Here is an 18,123-nt window from a genome sequence, read left to right as displayed (position 1 = left end):
ACCTGTCCTGGGTATTTGCTACCCAGATGAGCTAAAAGCACCAGTGTGATTACACGGAGCCCCCAAATTATTCATTCAACAAAGAGGAATAATTTTTTAAAAGATTTTATTTTTAGGGGTGGCTGGGTGGCTCAGTTGGTGAAGCATCCGAGTTTGGCTCAGGTCATGATCTCACGGTTCATGGGTTTGAGCCCTGCATCGGGTTCTGTATCTCCCTCTCTCTCTGCCCCTCCCCTGCTCATTCTCTCTCTCTCAAAAATTAAACATTAAAAAAATTAAAGATTTTATTTTTAAATAATCTCTACATGCATTGTGGGGCTTGAACTCCCAACTCCGAGGTCAAGAGTCACATGCTCTATCAACTGAGCCAGCCAGGTAGCCCTAAATCATAATAATTTTAAAAATAAAAACTGACATGTATGGAAAGAAACCCAGAGAGATACCACTAACACACAGACTTTGCTGCACCTTGGGCTGGGGAAAGCGAGAACTTAGTGTGAAGGAGCAAAGACCAGCAACAATGTCAACATTTGGCATTACCCATTTTTACACTGCTTCAATTTTTTAGAGTAGCACGTGTCACTTTTGGAGCCACAGAAAAACAGAGATGGCTCTGGAAAACAAAAACAAAGACGAGAAAACTAGGAAAGCCACCTTCTTCCCTCGAAAACGCAGGGAGACGAAATGGACACCCAGGTCTGAAAGCCAATCTATGTACCAGACCTAAAAAAAAGCTGCCTGGTTTCAGTCTTCACCCACATCCTTCCAGCCTGCCCACACTGGCCTCATCTGCTGACCTTCACGCTGGGCTCTCTGTGTAAGAATTCCGCACACGCAGACTTGTCTGTGGCTCTCACGTTACATTAGATGGGTCACCAATGGAGGCTACCGGACTCTGAACCCACTCATCACCAGCTGTGACTCTCCAAGCCCACTGTGACCTGAATGCATGTACCTGAGGTCACCCACACGCCCTACCCTACAACAGGTACAGGAAAGATTCTTTGCTGCTTCTGGTTGAAAATTCCCTGGCGTCCATGCATTCATTCTCCTAACCCAAGGAAAGATTTTATTTTTAGGGGTGAGGTAACTGCAAGACACTGAGGTTATGCAGAAACAAAAAGATTGTTTCCCTGCATTTTAGGTAACAGGAAATAAAAACATCTGTAATTGTTGTAATAGGAAATGAGACCCCAAGGAAGGAGATGGTTTCTCCAAAGTGCCTTTGGAAAATCGATCGCATTTCTTTTCAGTTACTAGGAGAGTACCTAAAATGGTGGCAGAGAGAGCCTCCTTGGATGGGCCCTCCAAGGGGAGAGAGAGAGAACAGGAGAGTATATTCACCCCATCACAGTAAATGTGCCTGCTAGGAATAACTGTTATGGTCCTGATGGACAATAGAAGACAGATCATCTATTGTGCAGGTTCGCCCCCAGCCTAGGGACGGGGAGAGAAGCCCATGAAGGACACAAAAAGAGGACCCCGGGAAGTGCGTCACATGGGGTCTATTCTAAGGCACAGAGACTACAGCAATTCATTCATTCAACAGTGGTTCTGAGTGCTAAAAAAAAAACAAGCTAACATTAAAACACTGAGAAGTTTCCCATAAAAAAACTCCCCCTCAAATAGTTCCCTCTCACAAATAGGTATTTATCCTATCTCTTTTTTAAGATAAATGTTTATTTGTTTTTGACAGACGGAGAGCAAGCAGGGAGGTGCAAAGAGAGAAGGGGACAGAGGATATGAAGCACGCTCCATGCTGTCAGCACGGAGCCCGATGTGGGGCTTGAACTCTCGGAACCGTGAGATCGTGAGCTGAGCCGAAATCAAGAGTTGGATACCCAGTCAACTGAACCACCTAGGACCTCCTCTCTGGAACAAGGGACAAGTCGGCAGCACCAGCCCGCATTTCTGAGGGACAGCAGGCCACCACTGGGAAGGAGCTGAACCAAAGCCAGTTCCCTTGGGCCTCCAGATCCGGACCACCCATTGCTAATTTCCTTACCAGCCTGGACCCCTGGGAACCCGTGCTTCAATGCCTGGTGTCCCAAACGCCGCGCTTGCTGATTCCAGTTTAGGTCATAATCCCAGGGCATAAAAGAGATGTGTGTGTTTGATGAAAGGAGGAAGGTCTGAGAGAGCTTTCTCCATACGCCCTCTTCAGTTAGGAATGCTGTGGATCTAGACACACTAGAGCAAAAAGCAAGGAGCTGCCTGGAACTGTATTTGGCTTGTGGCTTGCTCAGCCTGGGATGGACACTCATACTAAGAGCCCAAACCCCCTGCACTCCTAAACCCACGTCCTGTTGGCTCATGCAAGGTAGAAACCAATCAAGGGGCATCTATCCTTACTGAGCAAGACCATTCTGTAATTACTTAACCTTTCTCCTGTTGAACACATATGTGTCCCTTTGTGTTGCCCTTAATCGTTAATCTGATGTACTTTTCTCCCCATGAATTAAAATCGATATCACCCCCATTCCTTTCTGGCTTAAACTCTTATTTAAACTAATAAAGTCATCCCACAATCTCTTTCTTCAGAAGATGCTTTGTGCCAAATCGCAGCTATTCATCATGGCCACTTATACCACGGTCCGGCTGGAAATGTCAAAGGCTAGGTCGAAGGGACCCTGTAAATGCATTTCAAGATTTTGACTGTGCCAAATATCAATGGCAGTGGAACAGGATAAAAGGTCAGGTCTTCCGATGATACATTGATCAGCCAGTTCCAGGTTTTACAGCATTATGATGACAACAATGTTTGCAGAAAGAAGTCTCTATTTCCTGTAAAACTGCACACCATGGAAAATGGTAGAGGGAGCACTTCCCCGTGACCCTCCAGTAAGCACATACTCTCTGTGTGGCAAAGTTACCTCCTCTGCTTACTCATGCTTTTCCAACATTCTGATGTCATGGTCGCTTCCCTTTGCAAATCAGTATTTGTTGAAGTCACAAAAATGAGATCTTGCCACTCTGGGAAATCAGAGATTAAAAACAGAACTCTAGGGACCTCATCAAGACAAAAGTCTTCTGCATGTCGAAGGAAAACAATCAACAAAACTAAAAGGCAACTGATGGAATGGGAGAAGATGTTTGTAAATGATGTATCAGATGAAGGGTTCGTATCCTAAATCTGTAAAGAACTTATGAACTCAACACCCAAAAGCCAAATAATCCAGTGAAGAAATGGGCAAAACACATGAATAGACACTTTTCCAAAGAACACTTCCACATGACTAACACACACATGAAAAGATGCTCAACATCCCTCATCATCAGGGAAATACAAATCAAAACCACAAGGAGATACCACCTCACACCTGTCAGAATGGCTAACATTAACAAGTCAGGCAACAATAGGTGTTGGCGAGGATGCGGAGAAACCCTTTTGCACTATTGGTGTGAATGCAAACTGGTGCAGCTATTCTGGAAAACAGTATGGAGGTTCCTCAAAAAATTAAAAACAGAACTACCCTATGACCCAGCAATTGCACTACCAGGTATTTATCCAAGGGATACAGATATGCTGTTTCGAAGGGGCACAAGCACCCCAATATTTATAGCAGTGCTATTGACAATAGCAAAAGTGTGGAAAGAGCCCAAATGTCCATCGATGGATGAATGGATAAAGAAGATGTGGTATATATATATACAATGGAGTATTACTCGGCAATCAAAAAGAATGAAATCTTGCCATTTCCAACTACGTGGATGGAAATGGAGGGTATTATGCTAAGCAAAATTAGTCAGAGAAAGACATCATATGACTTCACTCATATGAGGAATTTAAGATACAAAACCGATGAACATAAGGGAAGGGAAGCAAAAACAATGTAAAAACAGGGAGGGGTACAAAACATAAGAGTCTCTTAAATACAGAGAGCAAACAGAAGGTTGCTAGAGGGATTGTGGGTGGGGGGATGGGCTAAATGGGCAAGGGGCACATTAAGGAGGGCAGCTGTTATGATGAGCCCTGGGTGTTATATGTAGGGGATGAATCACTGGATTCTACTCCTGGAATCATTATTGTACTATCTGCCAACTAACTTGGATGTAAATTTAAAAATAAATAAATAAATAAATAAATAAATAAATAAATAAATAAATAAAGGAACTCTAGATCTTTGCCAAAGTTTGCATTTGCTTTCTAGTAGACTCAATGCTAAAAATACAAGAGATATCCCTTCTTAATCTCAACTGAAAATTATTAGCATTTATTTCACTTCCAATGACAGCCTCTTAGCGCACACACACACCTACACTAAATATGTTCAATACATATTGAGTACATGTTGAATGCGTTCAATATGCACTGAACACGGGAGCCTGGAGAACAGAATTCTCAGGGTCAATTTCATATGAATTTTGAATCCAATCGCTGGATATCATAAACTATACAAATTATGTGGGTGCGTGTAAAGTCACCGTGCTTCTTAGAAATGCCCTCTTCAGCCTGAACATGTGAATATTCGCAGAGAAAAACAAAGAGAAGTTTCTTTCAAATGTAATGTTTTCCCTAGCAACGAAGCGGTGTTTTCTATGAATTTAGGGAGACAAGAGGCCAACATATCTGGCCCCTGACACCACACAATGACCCAGGTTCCCCTCGCTCTGTCGAGGACGATATGAAACGTGGATCTCATTCTACCCAGTGGCATTAACCTTTTTAAATGTAGCCTTGACTTAAATGAACAAAACACTACTTTGTGAGGGGCGCCTGGGTGGCGTAGTCGGTTAAGCGTCCGACTTCAGCCAGGTCACGATCTCGCGGTCTGGGAGTTCGAGCCCCGCGTCAGGCTCTGGGCTGATGGCTCAGAGCCTGTAGCCTGTTTCCGATTCTGTGTCTCCCTCTCTCTCTGCCCCTCCCCCGTTCGTGCTCTGTCTCTCTCTGTCGCAAAAAATAAATAAACGTTGAAAAAAAAATTAAAAAAAAAAAAAAAAAAAAAAAAAAAAAAAAAAAAAAAAAAAAAAAAAAAAAAAAACACTACTTTGTGAATAAAATTAACTCACTAAATTCACCTGTTATTATGCAGCCTCTGTTTTCTTTTCAGAATATGCAAACACTTCTCCATCACCATGGTAATGACTGTGAGGACCTCAGAGCTCCTGGAAGAATTACCAGGATGCATCTCCTTTGAGGGGTGACACCTGGACTCTTCCGTTTGTAGAAGGTCTGCTGAGACATCTGTAAGATTCCCCGGTCTCCTTCCACCTCCCCTGTACTCAAATCTAATCACCAAGTTAGCAGAGTCCCTGGCAGAGCAGAGCAGAGGCATCTAAATGGTCCACTCCGAAAGAGAGAGGAGGCTTCACGGGCACTTAGCTGTGGTTTTGGATCTAGTGTGTAGCTATTAGTCATAGGGCTTTGGTAATTCACTCCAAATGTGGGGCCTCAAATGCCCCCACAAGAAGACATCTCTTTTCTCCCATCTCATATGGCTGTTTTGCAGCGTGAAAGACGTGATGTGTGTATCCCCAGGGCCTGGCAGGAAAGGACCATTGAGCAGAGGTCGCTGACACTTGAACATGCCCCGTTTGTGCCTTGCACCCAAGCTGGCTCTGATTTACAGAGCCCTGAAGGCAGTAATGCCTAAGGGAGGAAGCTGGATGGCTGTAGGATCCTTCACTCAGCACACAGGGGGAAGGCCGGCAATCTCCAAGAAATCTACAGCTCATTCCTGCCTCTAAGAGCAACAAGGAGTCTTGCTAATTCAAGTGGGTTCAGGATGAGCTGCCTCTTGAATTACTATACAGCTTCTAACATATGGTGTGGTGAACCAATCATCTAGCCTTCCAACAAAAACATCTCCCCAAGACAAATTTTATCCCTGGGAGTAAATTAGGATGAGGCCCCACGGACCATGTTGTGGTTCAGCATTCCCAACCACCAGTCTCCTCAATGTTAGAAGTAAGCACTGATGACCTGTCTGTAGCAAATTTGCTTCAGAAGACCTCACGCTCCTGTCATCCGCAGCTCCACATCTCAAGTCCGTATCTTCAGTATAAAATCATTCCAGCGAAAAGGCTTAGAGAACGAATATAAATGCTAGAAATAAAAGGGGCACCTGGGTGGCTTAGTAGGTGATTTCACAGTCAGTGAATTCGAGCCCTGCATCAGGTTCTGTGCTGACAGCTCAGAGCCAAGAGCCTGCTTTGGATTCTGTGTCTCCCTCTCTCTGTCCCTCCCCTGTTCTAGCTTTGTCTTGCAAAAAAAAAAAAAAAAAAAAAAAAAGAATAAAAATGTAAAAATAAATAAATAAATAAATAAATTTTAGAAATATCAGTTTAACCATTTTTATCACTACTATTGACATACGAATTGAACGTGAACTGCCCCCCACATTGTCTTTTATGCTAACCTATCACGAGAAGGCACCAGTTTCCACTGGGAAATTCTGAACTGAAACGCATTTGAATAAATTTCAGAAACATTGCCATTGCTTTGGTCATTGTCCTGCTCCTGCCGAGTCTGAATCCATTTCTCACACAAAGGTGGTAAGACCTTCTTAAATTATTCAGGATATGCTGGCCAATGACACAACACATATAAATGAGGTCTTCACCTCCTTAAAACAATCTTTTTTTTTTTTTTTTGTACAAATGTTGCTATGATTCTTTGGTGACACATTAATGCAGATCTTTCAAGATGTATGGCCATCACCCGCAGCGAATCAGGTATCACACGTGACACAGTCTGAGGACAACTGTACCCAAGGATGGGTTTACCTAGATGTTTTCAATCTTCATGTATTCAGGCAACGTCATGGCAAAAGCTTTTTGGGTAACAAATGCAGTATTTTCACTAATACTGACTGCATGTGCCACACCAATGTGAGCAACAGGCATTTCCTCTGGAACCATCTATTTCGAAGAATAAGCCCTTCTGTAATAACTCAATAACCCCAACTTTCAACCGCGGTGTTGCTCGAACATCTTAAGTCTCCAGTTCTGCCAGAAAATTGCAGATGCCTGCATCTCATCCACATGAATGACACAGGCTTCAATACCCTTAGGATCAAATTGCTCTTGGTTCCCTCCCAAAGCCACATGCGGAGGGACCCATTAAAATGCCTTGTAATCATATGAATATTCATACACTCTATAGATTCCTCCACTGCTGTCAAAATACCACCTGTTGAAAAGAAGTGATTCATCTAGAAGCCGAGTCTGATCCCTGACCCCTGTGATTCTGCAGGGGCCACCGTATTATTAATGTCTCCTGTTTCTGAGAGATTGCTGGTGGATTCAGACGGATGGGCGAGTGTTCAGCTGTTAGAGCAAATTTGGCAGACAGAAGACTGCTGTGTTCTAGCATGAGTGGACAGGTCTGCAATCCCAGGGAGCACCGTCTGAGTCCGGGATGGCTGCTCCCTTGCTTAGAAAACACAGCGAGGTTAACCCACGTGGTAAGAGCTTTTTCAACCACGCGAACTGTGGCCCACTGTTGACTTATGACGCTAATTTAGTGTCACAGCCAGTTCTTAAAAAATAATACACAACAGGGATACCTGGGTGGCTCAGTCGGTTAAGCGTCCAACTTTGGCTCAGGTCATGATCTCGCGGTCCGTGAGTTCGAGCCCCGTGTCGGGCTCTGTGCCGACAGCTTGGAGCCTGGAGCCTGCTTCGGATTCTGTGTCTCTCCCTCTCTCTGCCCCTCCCCCACTCACACTCTGTCCCTCTCTCTCTCAAAAGTGAATAAACGTTAAAAAAATTAAAAAAAATAACACACTACAGGGGCACCTAGGTGGTCAGTTGGTTGAGTCTTTGACTTTGGCTGAGGTCATGATCTCACAGTTCCTGAGTTCGACACCCACATGGGGACTCACTGCTGTCAGTGCAGAGCCTACTTTGTATCCTCTGTCCCCCTCTCTCTGCGCCCCTCCCCGACTCGTACTTTCTCTCTCAAAAAGAAATAAAACATTACCAAAAAAAAACCACACACACACACACAACAGAATAAGATGCAAAGTGGAGCGCCTGGCTGGTTCAGTCGGTTAAGCATCTGACTTCAGCTCAGGTCATGATGTCACTGTTTGTGAGTTCAAGCCCCGCCTTGGGGTCTGTACTGTCAGCTCAGAGCCTGGACCTGGTTTGGATTCTGTGTCTCCTTCTCTCTCTGCCCCTCCCTCGCTCTTGCTCTCCGTCTGTCAAAAATGAATAAATATTAAAAAACTAAAAAAAAAAAAAAAGAGTAAGATGCAAAGTATCAGAAGCAATCATGCTGCTAAAAAAAAAGAATCGTTTCAAGAGACTTGTTTCAATTAACAATCTATGTATATCTTACTGGATGACAACATAACATGTATACCTTATAAAGTTCTAAAACTTTTGCATTAGATCACAAGTCGGTATCCCCTTCTAGAAAAGTCTGGGGGCAAAACAATAATTGCAGCTTTTGTCCCTAAAGTCCCCATCGACACTCTAGTACGTTTCCAAGTGTCCTAGGAGACATGTGTTTTAGACTCTCTCAGGGAGCTTGTTAAAAGGAGATGTTCCTCAGCACGGCTCAGTAGCAACCTCAAGAGAAAAGATGGGCAACCTTCGGTTTTAACAGCAGCCTCGGTTCTTGTAACAGTCTGAGCAGCCATTATTCTGGCTGTGCGGGCCAACAAACCTACGTAGGCACCGATAACCCAATGGCACCTCTATATGCAAGTGATTTTGACAGACACTTAAGAGCATGACTGCCAGCTTAAAATCTTCCATCCAGACCCGCATTACATCCTTCCTCCTGCCGTTGAGCTGAAACCCGGTCTCTGCAGCCGTTGAGCTGAAACCCGGTCTCTGCAGCCTTTGGTGCCGGAACAACTCACGCTCCCAGCATGCACACGGCCAGTGACTGCCCAGACCCAATGTGTGATTTTCAGATGAAATTTCCACTTTTCTCAGGGCACCTGGGTGGCACCTGACTCCTGATTTCAGCTCAGGTCATGACCTCATAGTTCATGAGTTCAAGCTCTGCATCTCGCTCTGCACTCATGGACTGGAGCCTGCTTGCGATTCTCTCTCCCTCCCTCTGTTTCTGCCCTTCCCCCTCTCTGTCCCTCTCTCTCAAAATAAATAAACTTTAAAAAGAAAAAAAGAAACATCCACTTTTCTCTAAGGTGACAAATGGAACAGAATGGTTCTGTTTTTGACAGTAGGTGTTCGTGATATAGTTCCTACTCAGGAATGCCACCAACCCTTCTCTGGTTGGTGACTGCCCTTGCTGACTGCAACCCTCAACACTATGCGTGAAAGGGGTCCTCACGGACCTAAACGAGATCATCAGCTTCCCCCTTTCTCCTCACACAGTGGTTTTGCTCGGAAACTTGCATTGGGGATCTCCCCGTGTCCTTTGTGTCGCAAGGACATCTACACTTACAATGCTCGCTTGAAGAGTAATGACCGTGCTTACAATGCTCACTTGAAGAGTAATGACCGTGGTGATACTTAAAGCCCCTTTGGTCATGTGGGAGACCTTTCTGGCATGGTACCAGAAACACAAGATGTGAGGGATATCGGCAGAGCTGTTCCAGCGAGAGCCCACGCCACTACGCTTCCTATCACGTGTCAGTCCGTTCTCTGCATCCTTCCTCCCAAGAGCCTGGCTGGACAAATCTGCTCTGCATGGAAGGGGAAACGTGGCTGGCAAGACCACACCATTTTTCCAACCTGTACGGAAATAACCAAACACTACACTTCACAGGCAGCAGCATCAGGATAAAAGGTGATACCGACCGTCGAATGAACTGGGCCGCATCTGCCACCAGCCTCTGCATGAGGTTGTCGTAGGATAGAGGCTGCTGGGTGATCTCGTGGTTCCTCATCAGGAAGCAGTTCAGGGGCCGGAAGTAATGCAGGAAGCACACCAGAAGGCCCAGTATCATGGCGGCCAGGCAGAGAAGGCCGAAGAAGACCAGAGGGGGCACACGGACCAGCCCCAGGTACTTGAGCACCACCATAGTGAGGAGAGTGACCGCTATGATCTGAAGAGGGATGAACACCAGCAGCCTGATACCCCTGGTGAACACACTGCCTTCTCCGGGCTTGCAGTCCCTTAGGTTGGTCACAGGGATCCCATGGAAATAATCAAAGCCGTGGCTCAACGGGTGGTGACAAAAGTCACTTTTGTTGTGACAGTTCGTCCCAAGGTGCCACTTCCCTGAGAAGGAAGCGGGTGATAGGTTTAGACTCAATGAACACCCTAACTTGAACGTTAGCGTCTGATTCCCACCTGGTGAAAAGCGGGATCGCTCTGCACGTTTATTAGCCAAACGCCTACTATTCTGTAGAACCCCCTGGTTTTTCACTTCCTTCTCCACAAACAACAGGGTATTCACTACTCACTCTATCAGAAAACAAGAACTAATTTAGTGTCAAAAAAAACAAAAGAAAAAAAAAGAAAAATACCTAACATATTTGACAGGCAGGTGACAAAAATACACAGAAAAACACAGTGTCTTTAAAGACAGTTCCTTACAATTAAAGTTGTAGGACCAATTTGGTTTTGTCCCTTGAATATTAAAAGTGAAAATGAATCCTTTCTCAAAAAGCTGCACCTCAAGCATGAGCAAATCACACTCATAACTCAGCAATTATTTTAAACATCTATGAACATCTCTTATAAAATGTTAATTATACCACTAAATTGGTTGAGTGTCTCACAAAAGAAAAACATGATGGTTTAATGACAAGAGGTAGGAGGAAAGACAATGGTCATTTTGCTTCTATGAAATATTTTAGGATTCATCTGATGACCCACATAGACTTAAGCGTATTAACTAAAAAAGGAGGAATGTATCACTCCTATCAACTGAATAAAATCAATGTCAAGTGAGACAAAATCTAACATAATTTTAGCACTAATATATAAAATTAAAACACTCAATAGCATAGTGTGTGTATGTAGTTTCGTATGCTGTATGGCTATTTATAATTATTTATCAATCTATCATCTATCATCTGTTCCATCTCTGTATCTCCTCTGTCCATCCATCACCTATCCATCCACCCATCCATTCATTAATTTATCATCCATCTTTAACCGTCATCCATCTACTCATCATCCATTCATCCATCCATCATTCATCCGTCCATCCACCAATTACCCATCTATTCAACATCCATCCATCTAACCATCTTCTATGCACCCATCCATCCCTCCATCATCCATCCATCATGCACCCATCCATCAACCCAATATCCATCCATCCATCATCTATCCATCCACCCATTATCCATCCATTATCCACTCATCTATCCATCATTCATCCATCCATCATCCATCCATCCATCCATCATCTACCCATTATCCATATATCCATCATCCATCATCCATCCCTATATCCATCACTCATTCATCCCTCCATCATTCATCCATTCATCCACAATTCATCCATTCATCTACCCATCCATCATCTACTTCATCTGTTGATCTATCCATCCTTACCTCTGTCACCTATGTCATCCACCTTTCCATTTATCCATACATTCATCAGTCCATCCATCTATCATTATCTATCTATCTATCTATCTATCTATCTATCTATCTATCTATCTATCTCATTTATGTACCTATCCATCCATCCATCCACACACACACACACACACACACACACACACACACACTGACCGTATCCTTACATTCAAATAGCTCAGATAGGTGTATTGCATTTTAATTGAAATGGAGATCATTTGTTCCCTATCTGAAGTTGTGCAAACTGTATGCATGATGTCATCCGTAAGAAGGCAGTCACCATGTCCTGTCCCAGGCCCTCGACTCCCACTCCACAGCTGCCCATACCTATGAGAGCTGTTGAATAGCCTTGACCCTTGAGAAGCTTGGCAAATGTGATCTCGCTGGTGGGAAGTCCTCCAGATGAGGCCGAGAAGAGATACACACCCACGAGGAACTCAGATGCCATTCCTGAAGCAGGAGAGATGAGCACTGAAACAGGAGTCTGAGGATGCCCTTAGGAGGCCAGCAGCCATGGCCACGGAGCCCGCAGATTACCTGATCGGATGGGGTAGCGGCCTGTCATGAAGGCTGCCCTACTCGGGGTGCACAGGGGTGATGCCGCCAGGTGCTGTGTGAGCTTCACGCCCCCTTCAGCCAACCGGTCAATATTGGGAGTCCTAGAACAGAAGACTCGTGTCATTCACGATGACCTTGACACATGCAGCTCCACTGTGGCTTTTCACAGTGCGTCACCTCTCCATCATCCAGGGAAACACCAGGAGGATGCATGATGCAAGACAAACCATCCCAGTGCTTCTGCTCTGGGAACAGACCAGCCGATCCCATCACAGTTGTTGTGCACATGCTAGGCATTCTGTTCTGGAACCACGCTGAGCTCTCACCCCTCATTGTCCGCTGGGAATGAGGCCGCACCCTCTCTGCCAGCCCACCTCCTGTCCTGCAGGTCCTGGAACAGATGGGATTCTCCTGAGCTTCCTATGACCAAGCTTGTCCCTGGGGGGTCTTGATGTGTGTGTGGGACACAGATCCTATCACAGCAGCTTGCTCACCATAAATGGACAGCTCGGCTCACTGCACTCCGCGCCTGCACCATGGCGGTAACACACATCTTGCTCATCATGGCCCACAGCCCGGTGCCCACACAGAGTAGCCCTCGGTGGTGCACAGCGTCAAGGGGACAGTCATCTCCTCGCAGTGCTACCATCAACGTGCTCCCCCGCCCATGAATTTCGTGTGTGCATTTGACAGTCAACTTCTTCCCTGTGCTTTTCTGCCTTCAGTCAGAGATTCAGAAGATTTAGAAGGACTGAATCTGTGTATCTGACTTAAACCTCCCCATCCCTAGACTGACGCTTTTTTTCTTCCTTTTGAGATTTGGTAGAAACAAAACCTTAAAGCTTGATTGTAATTTTTTAAAAAAAATTTTTTTAATGTTTATTTTTGAGACAGAGAGAGACAGAGAATGAATGGGGGAGGGTCAGAGAGAGAGGGAGACACAGAATCCAAAGCAGGCTCCAGGCTCTGAGCTGTCAGCACAGAGCCTGACCCGGGGCCTGAACCCACAGACTGTGAGATCATGACCTGAGCCGAAGTCGGACGCTTAACCGACTGAGCCACCCAGGCGCCCCTGTAATTTTTTTAAATTAAGACAGCTGAAGAGGAACGGTTGTCTGTTCTCTCAGTGAACTTCAGGAATACATATATTGTTTTAATGTTTATTTATCTTGAGGGGGGAGGGGCAGAAAGAGAGGGAGAGAGAGAGAATCCCAGGCAGGCTCTATGTGGTCAGTGCACAGGGCCTGATGTGGGGCCTGATCTTATGAACCATGAGATCACGACCTGAGCTGAAATCAAGAGTCAGATGCTTCACCGACTGAGCCATATGTATACTGAGGAATACACAGAATATTAAAAATAATAAATAAAATTTTTAAAATGAATAGACATGAATAAGAAAAAGTAAATTACTAAAAAGAGATGTATGGCAAGTGTCAAAAAGTAAGATCTACGCCATTTTTTACAAAATGAGGCGAACGGTGGGTGGAAAACTTATGTGGTCAACTGAAATCTCATCCTTGCCCATGTGTTTAAAACTCTAACAAATATCACAGGTAAGCTCACAGTTTAAAACAACAAGCAGCATCGGGACGCCTGGGTGGCTCAGTCAGTTAAGCTTCCGACTGTTGGTTTTGGCTCAGGTCATGATCTCACGGTTTGTGAGTCTGAGCTCTGTGTTGCACTCTGGGCAGACAGTGCAGACCCTGCTTGGGATTCTCTCTTCAATCTCAAAAATAAATAAACTTAAACAAAATTATTAAAAAATAAATAAGTAAAATAAAATTTGAATGACAGAGGGGCACCTGGGTGTCTCAGTCACTTAACTCAGTCAGTTAAGCATCCCACTCCTGATTTTGGGTCAGGTCATCAACTTATTGTTTCTTGGTTCAAGCCCCACATCGGGCTGTCTGCTGACAGTGTGCAGCCTGCTTGGGTTTCTCTGTCTCAAAAATACCTAAACATTAAAAACAAAACAAAACGTAGAGCAAGCAGCATCCAATGCAAAGGTTCAGTGTGGAACTGAGACACGTCTGGTTAAGCCTTGCACAATGGTTTCTCCTGAAAAGAAAAACGTATAGCCAATTTCTGTTTGATGTGACACATCACAATGAAACACCCCTTCCTGCTGCGTTGTCATGTAGAAGAGACGATGACGAGGCAGAGTGATGGCAAGAAAGTAAATCAGTGTCCTGTGGCACTTACCAGTGCGTCCATCCCCAAGCTTCACAGAGTCACTATTGATAGATCTCATGAGACGATTCTATAAAAGCACACGATCTCTTTCCCCACCTTGTGTGATTCGGTTTGAACTGATCATTGCTAAGTAAGAGGAAGCTCAGGACCAGTTTATGTGATTGTTTTCTCATCGTTATAAAGAGAGAATGCTGTCTTGATGCCAATATTCTATTACTCAAGGACCAACTTCCTTTTTTAAACCAAAGGGCCCTTAGAATACATCTTACGTGAACCTCGTGTTACGCAGGAGGCTGAGAAATGAAATGCCCTCATCTGTCCCTGATTCTGGTCCCCACTGTCCTTCAAGCATCACCATGACCCCTGATCCTTGGAAGGTTCTGGAGTCATCCAACCTGACACATGCCTCTGGGCCACCTGTCCCGGCCAGGGTGGTAACTGTGGAGGCAAAAGAAGGAGGGATGGGGGCAGGGGGGCCACCCACTGGCACAAAGCCAGGTACCAGACAGAGAAAATAAAATAAAATGGTGAGCCAATGGGAAGAAGAGACGGAGGACGTGTGAAAGCAGGACAGTATCATTGGGTCAGACAGTCATTAGGAGTATCTTTCTAGTGGTCTCTCTGGGTTGATGCAACTCACTACCCATGTTCGAACACATCAAGTCCCGCCCACCTTCCCGACTCCAGTATCTGCCTGCACCCACGAGAAGTCACACGTGAATGAGTGTGCCCGGAAGGGGTGGTCTGCACGCTCTGTGACTGTGTTCACATCACTGGGGACCACTGCCTACGAGCAGGGCCAGGCTTTCGCACGACAAGCACGTCATCGCACCTGAGGGTCTTGTTTCCATAGCACCCAAGATCTCCGATGCCAAGGTCGTCAGCCAGCAGGAGGACCAGGTTGGGCCTTGTGGCTGCATGGCTCTGGGCCACACTCAGGAATGACAGCAGGACCAGGCGAATCCTCATCCTCCTGCAAAGGGCAACGACAAAGACAGAAGTGAGGGACGCCAGCGCGCAATGGACCACCTCCTTTTCTGGGAACTTCTCCCAACCTGTCGCCCCAGACCATTTGTGCTGCAAGAACACAGACTCCGGTGAGCAAAGCACTTTATCCTCTTTCCAGGGTGTTTGCTTCCAAAACAAACATTTCTGTCTCCAAGGATAGTAATGACCTCTCATTTCTTTTTTTTTTTTTATTTAAGTTTATTTATTTTGTGAGAGACAGAGAGAGAGTGACAGGGAGAGGGGCAGAGAGAGAATCCCAAGCAGGCTCTGCAGGATCAGCTCAGAGCCCGACATGGGGCTCGAACCTACAAACTGCGAGATCGTGACCTCAATGGAAACCAAGAGTCGGATGCTCGACCAACTGAGGCACCCAGGCACCCCGTGACCTCTCATCTCTACTCTACTACTTTTCGCCGACACATAGGCTCTGCTTGGAAGAAAGAAAACACAACCACCCGCCATCTTTTTTTGGCATGCGAGCTCTGTAATTAGCTAAAAGTTCTCTGTGTGAGCTCTGGATAGACGGGCACTTCATTAAGACCCAACTGTCAATGTCCTCTCCTTTGTAAAATTCGCTTCTTTTTTGTTTGTTTGTTTGTTTTTAAAGGGAAGGTTGGGTCAATGTTTCAAAACTCAAGGAGCACAAGGTTTATAGCCTGGGGCAGCTTGAGGTGCTGGGTAATAGGTCACACTTCGCCATCTCCCATCACTGTCTCCCCGCCTCCTAGACCAGGGTCTCTGTGCCCGTTCAACGTCCCAGCTGGAACCAGAAGCCTGGCCCTGGGAATCAGATTCTCTCCTCTACCGGAGGACGGGGCTTCCCAGTTCATTTTGTTCTCTGCCTCCGTCGCTCCTCTGGTTCCCGTCATCTACTGCTTTTGCAGCCCCGACCCTGTGTCCCCATCAAGTGAGAGCCAGAGCACTGGCAGGTGCTGTCCCGGGCATGTTGTTCGACAGGCCTGGTGGGCAGCAGGGAGGTGTGCAGGAGATACACCCCAGTCCCTGACCACGGTCGACATTCATGTCCTTCTTAACCTCTCCTCTCTGAACGTACTCCCCGACGTTACACAGCATTTGTGACTCAGCAACACTGCACAACAACTTGGGTGGCTATGAAACTGGACGTTCTCTTTCCTCGCTTCGCTGTGGACACTAGGAGGGCAGCGGCTGGGTGAGCGAGCATCCAAGAAAACCGCGTGACACATAGCACCGACGTTTTTTCTGTTGAATTAAAAATGCCTCACTCCAAATGCCACCAAAACACAGGTTTAGAAGGAGACTACACTGCATGGTACGTGGTTGGAAGGTTCGATGGGTGACAGAAGGATTTGAAAAGGAGCATCCGTCTGTCACTATGAGCACCGACACACACTCAAGCTTCTCAAGATTACTGAAGACACCCATTAGTAGTGCCTAGGAAATGCCCTGGGCTCGCATGTCAGGGGTCCCTAAGTGGATGCAACCCCTTGGAAATGCAAAACTAACACCAGTGACGGATAAACAAGCATGCTCCCTAACCTCCCGTCCCCACAACAAAGCAACGTGGGGCCTTCCCACCAGAGAAGGCAAGAGAACCACAACACCGTGCTTGTGTGCTTCTAACTACTTGGTGTTTCCGTGCTTCCCTTAACCTGGACACTAAATACGCACAACTTCTTATCTGGAACCGCACTTTTGTGTGTGCACGTGCGCACTGTAAGCCCTCTGCCTACGCCTTCGTGAGCTCACCTACATGGAGAACATAGGAGCACATGCTCGTTATCATTATTATTTTAACTGTATTTCATCAGGATTAATTATTTATTGGGTAAATAAACGATGATTGATTATTGTGAACAGGGTTTCCCAGCCCTGATGTCACTGGCACCCTTGCTGTGGGGCTCATGGGTCACTGGACGATGCTCAACTGCACCCCAGCCTCGCCGCCTCGCCCCCTCTCTGCCAGCAGCAACAGAGGCCCCAGTGGAGAGGGACCGATGGATGCTCACCTGGCACCCCTCCCAGCATCTGTCAAATCATCTGCACGCACGTCGTGTGCTCTCCTAGCTGTGCAGCTCGGTGTCTACAGAAAGATTCGGAAGCTGCCGCCCATCTGAGTGACCACAGATTTCTCCTCTGCACCTACCCGTGTATCAGCAGTGCTTACAGGTAATGCTCCGCGGCCATGACTGGCCCCCACCACTGATCTGGAGGAACACCTCCTTCCTCTCCCTCCTGACGCACTTCCGCTCTCCCCTCTTATGTCTCTCTCTCTCTCTCAAGCACCTTCCCTTCTCTTAAAAGCCAGCTCTGTTCTCCACTACCCTCTTCCTCTAGAGACAAGCAAGCAGGGAGCCATGGCTCATACAGCAGCCACTCTCCCACCCCTAACGCTGCCCTCAATTCTCTCTTTGGTGGCTTTTACTGCCTGCTTGTTAGCAAGTAGGCGGGGATGAGTGAAGGACTGTGGGTCAGGGGTCTTGTCCCCGCTCAGGCCACCAGCAACAAGGTCTTGGGCATGAAACATGAGCTGCCTGTGCCTCAGTCTCATCCACTGTTCCCTGACATCCCGTGTCTGCCACGGGGACTCAGCCGACGTGGTGGAAATAAAGGGCTGCCCTGCAAACGGGATCTCAGAGGTACATGCGTTCCTGAGTTCATCATGTTATTCACAATGGCCAAGACACGGGACCTACCCAAACATCTGTCAACAGAGGGACAGAGAAGATTCGGCACGCATGTGCGTGCACACACACACAGTCAATGGACTATTACTCAGTCTCACACACACACACACACACACACACACACACACACACACACAGTCAATGGGCTATTAGTCATACACACACACACACACAGTCAATGGACTATTACTCAGTCACACACAGACACACACACACACACAGAGTCAATGGACTATT

At 46.2% G+C, this 18,123-nt stretch overlaps 1 protein-coding gene across 3 annotated transcripts in view; it reads right to left on the bottom strand.

Annotated features, from left to right (window-relative positions):
* The window catches only part of STS (steroid sulfatase), a 161,788-nt gene that overhangs the window by 71,357 nt on the left and 72,308 nt on the right, over positions 1–18,123 (bottom strand). For all 3 annotated transcript variants that reach the window (XM_043571467.1, XM_043571466.1, XM_043571468.1), the window contains exons 3-6: positions 15,045–15,185; positions 11,996–12,117; positions 11,786–11,908; positions 9,721–10,144 (exon numbers count right to left, since the gene is read on the bottom strand). In XM_043571467.1, coding sequence (XP_043427402.1) covers positions 9,721–10,144; positions 11,786–11,908; positions 11,996–12,117; positions 15,045–15,181 — 806 coding nt within the window. In that variant the 5' untranslated portion in view covers positions 15,182–15,185. The remainder of the gene's footprint in view (positions 1–9,720; positions 10,145–11,785; positions 11,909–11,995; positions 12,118–15,044; positions 15,186–18,123) is intronic.

The sequence above is a fragment of the Prionailurus bengalensis genome, chromosome X (genome assembly GCF_016509475.1).
Source record: "Prionailurus bengalensis isolate Pbe53 chromosome X, Fcat_Pben_1.1_paternal_pri, whole genome shotgun sequence".
NCBI classification, from domain to species: Eukaryota; Metazoa; Chordata; class Mammalia; order Carnivora; family Felidae; genus Prionailurus; species Prionailurus bengalensis.
The sequence above is the reverse complement of the archived record's forward strand: the minus strand, read 5'-3'. Positions and strand labels throughout refer to the sequence as shown.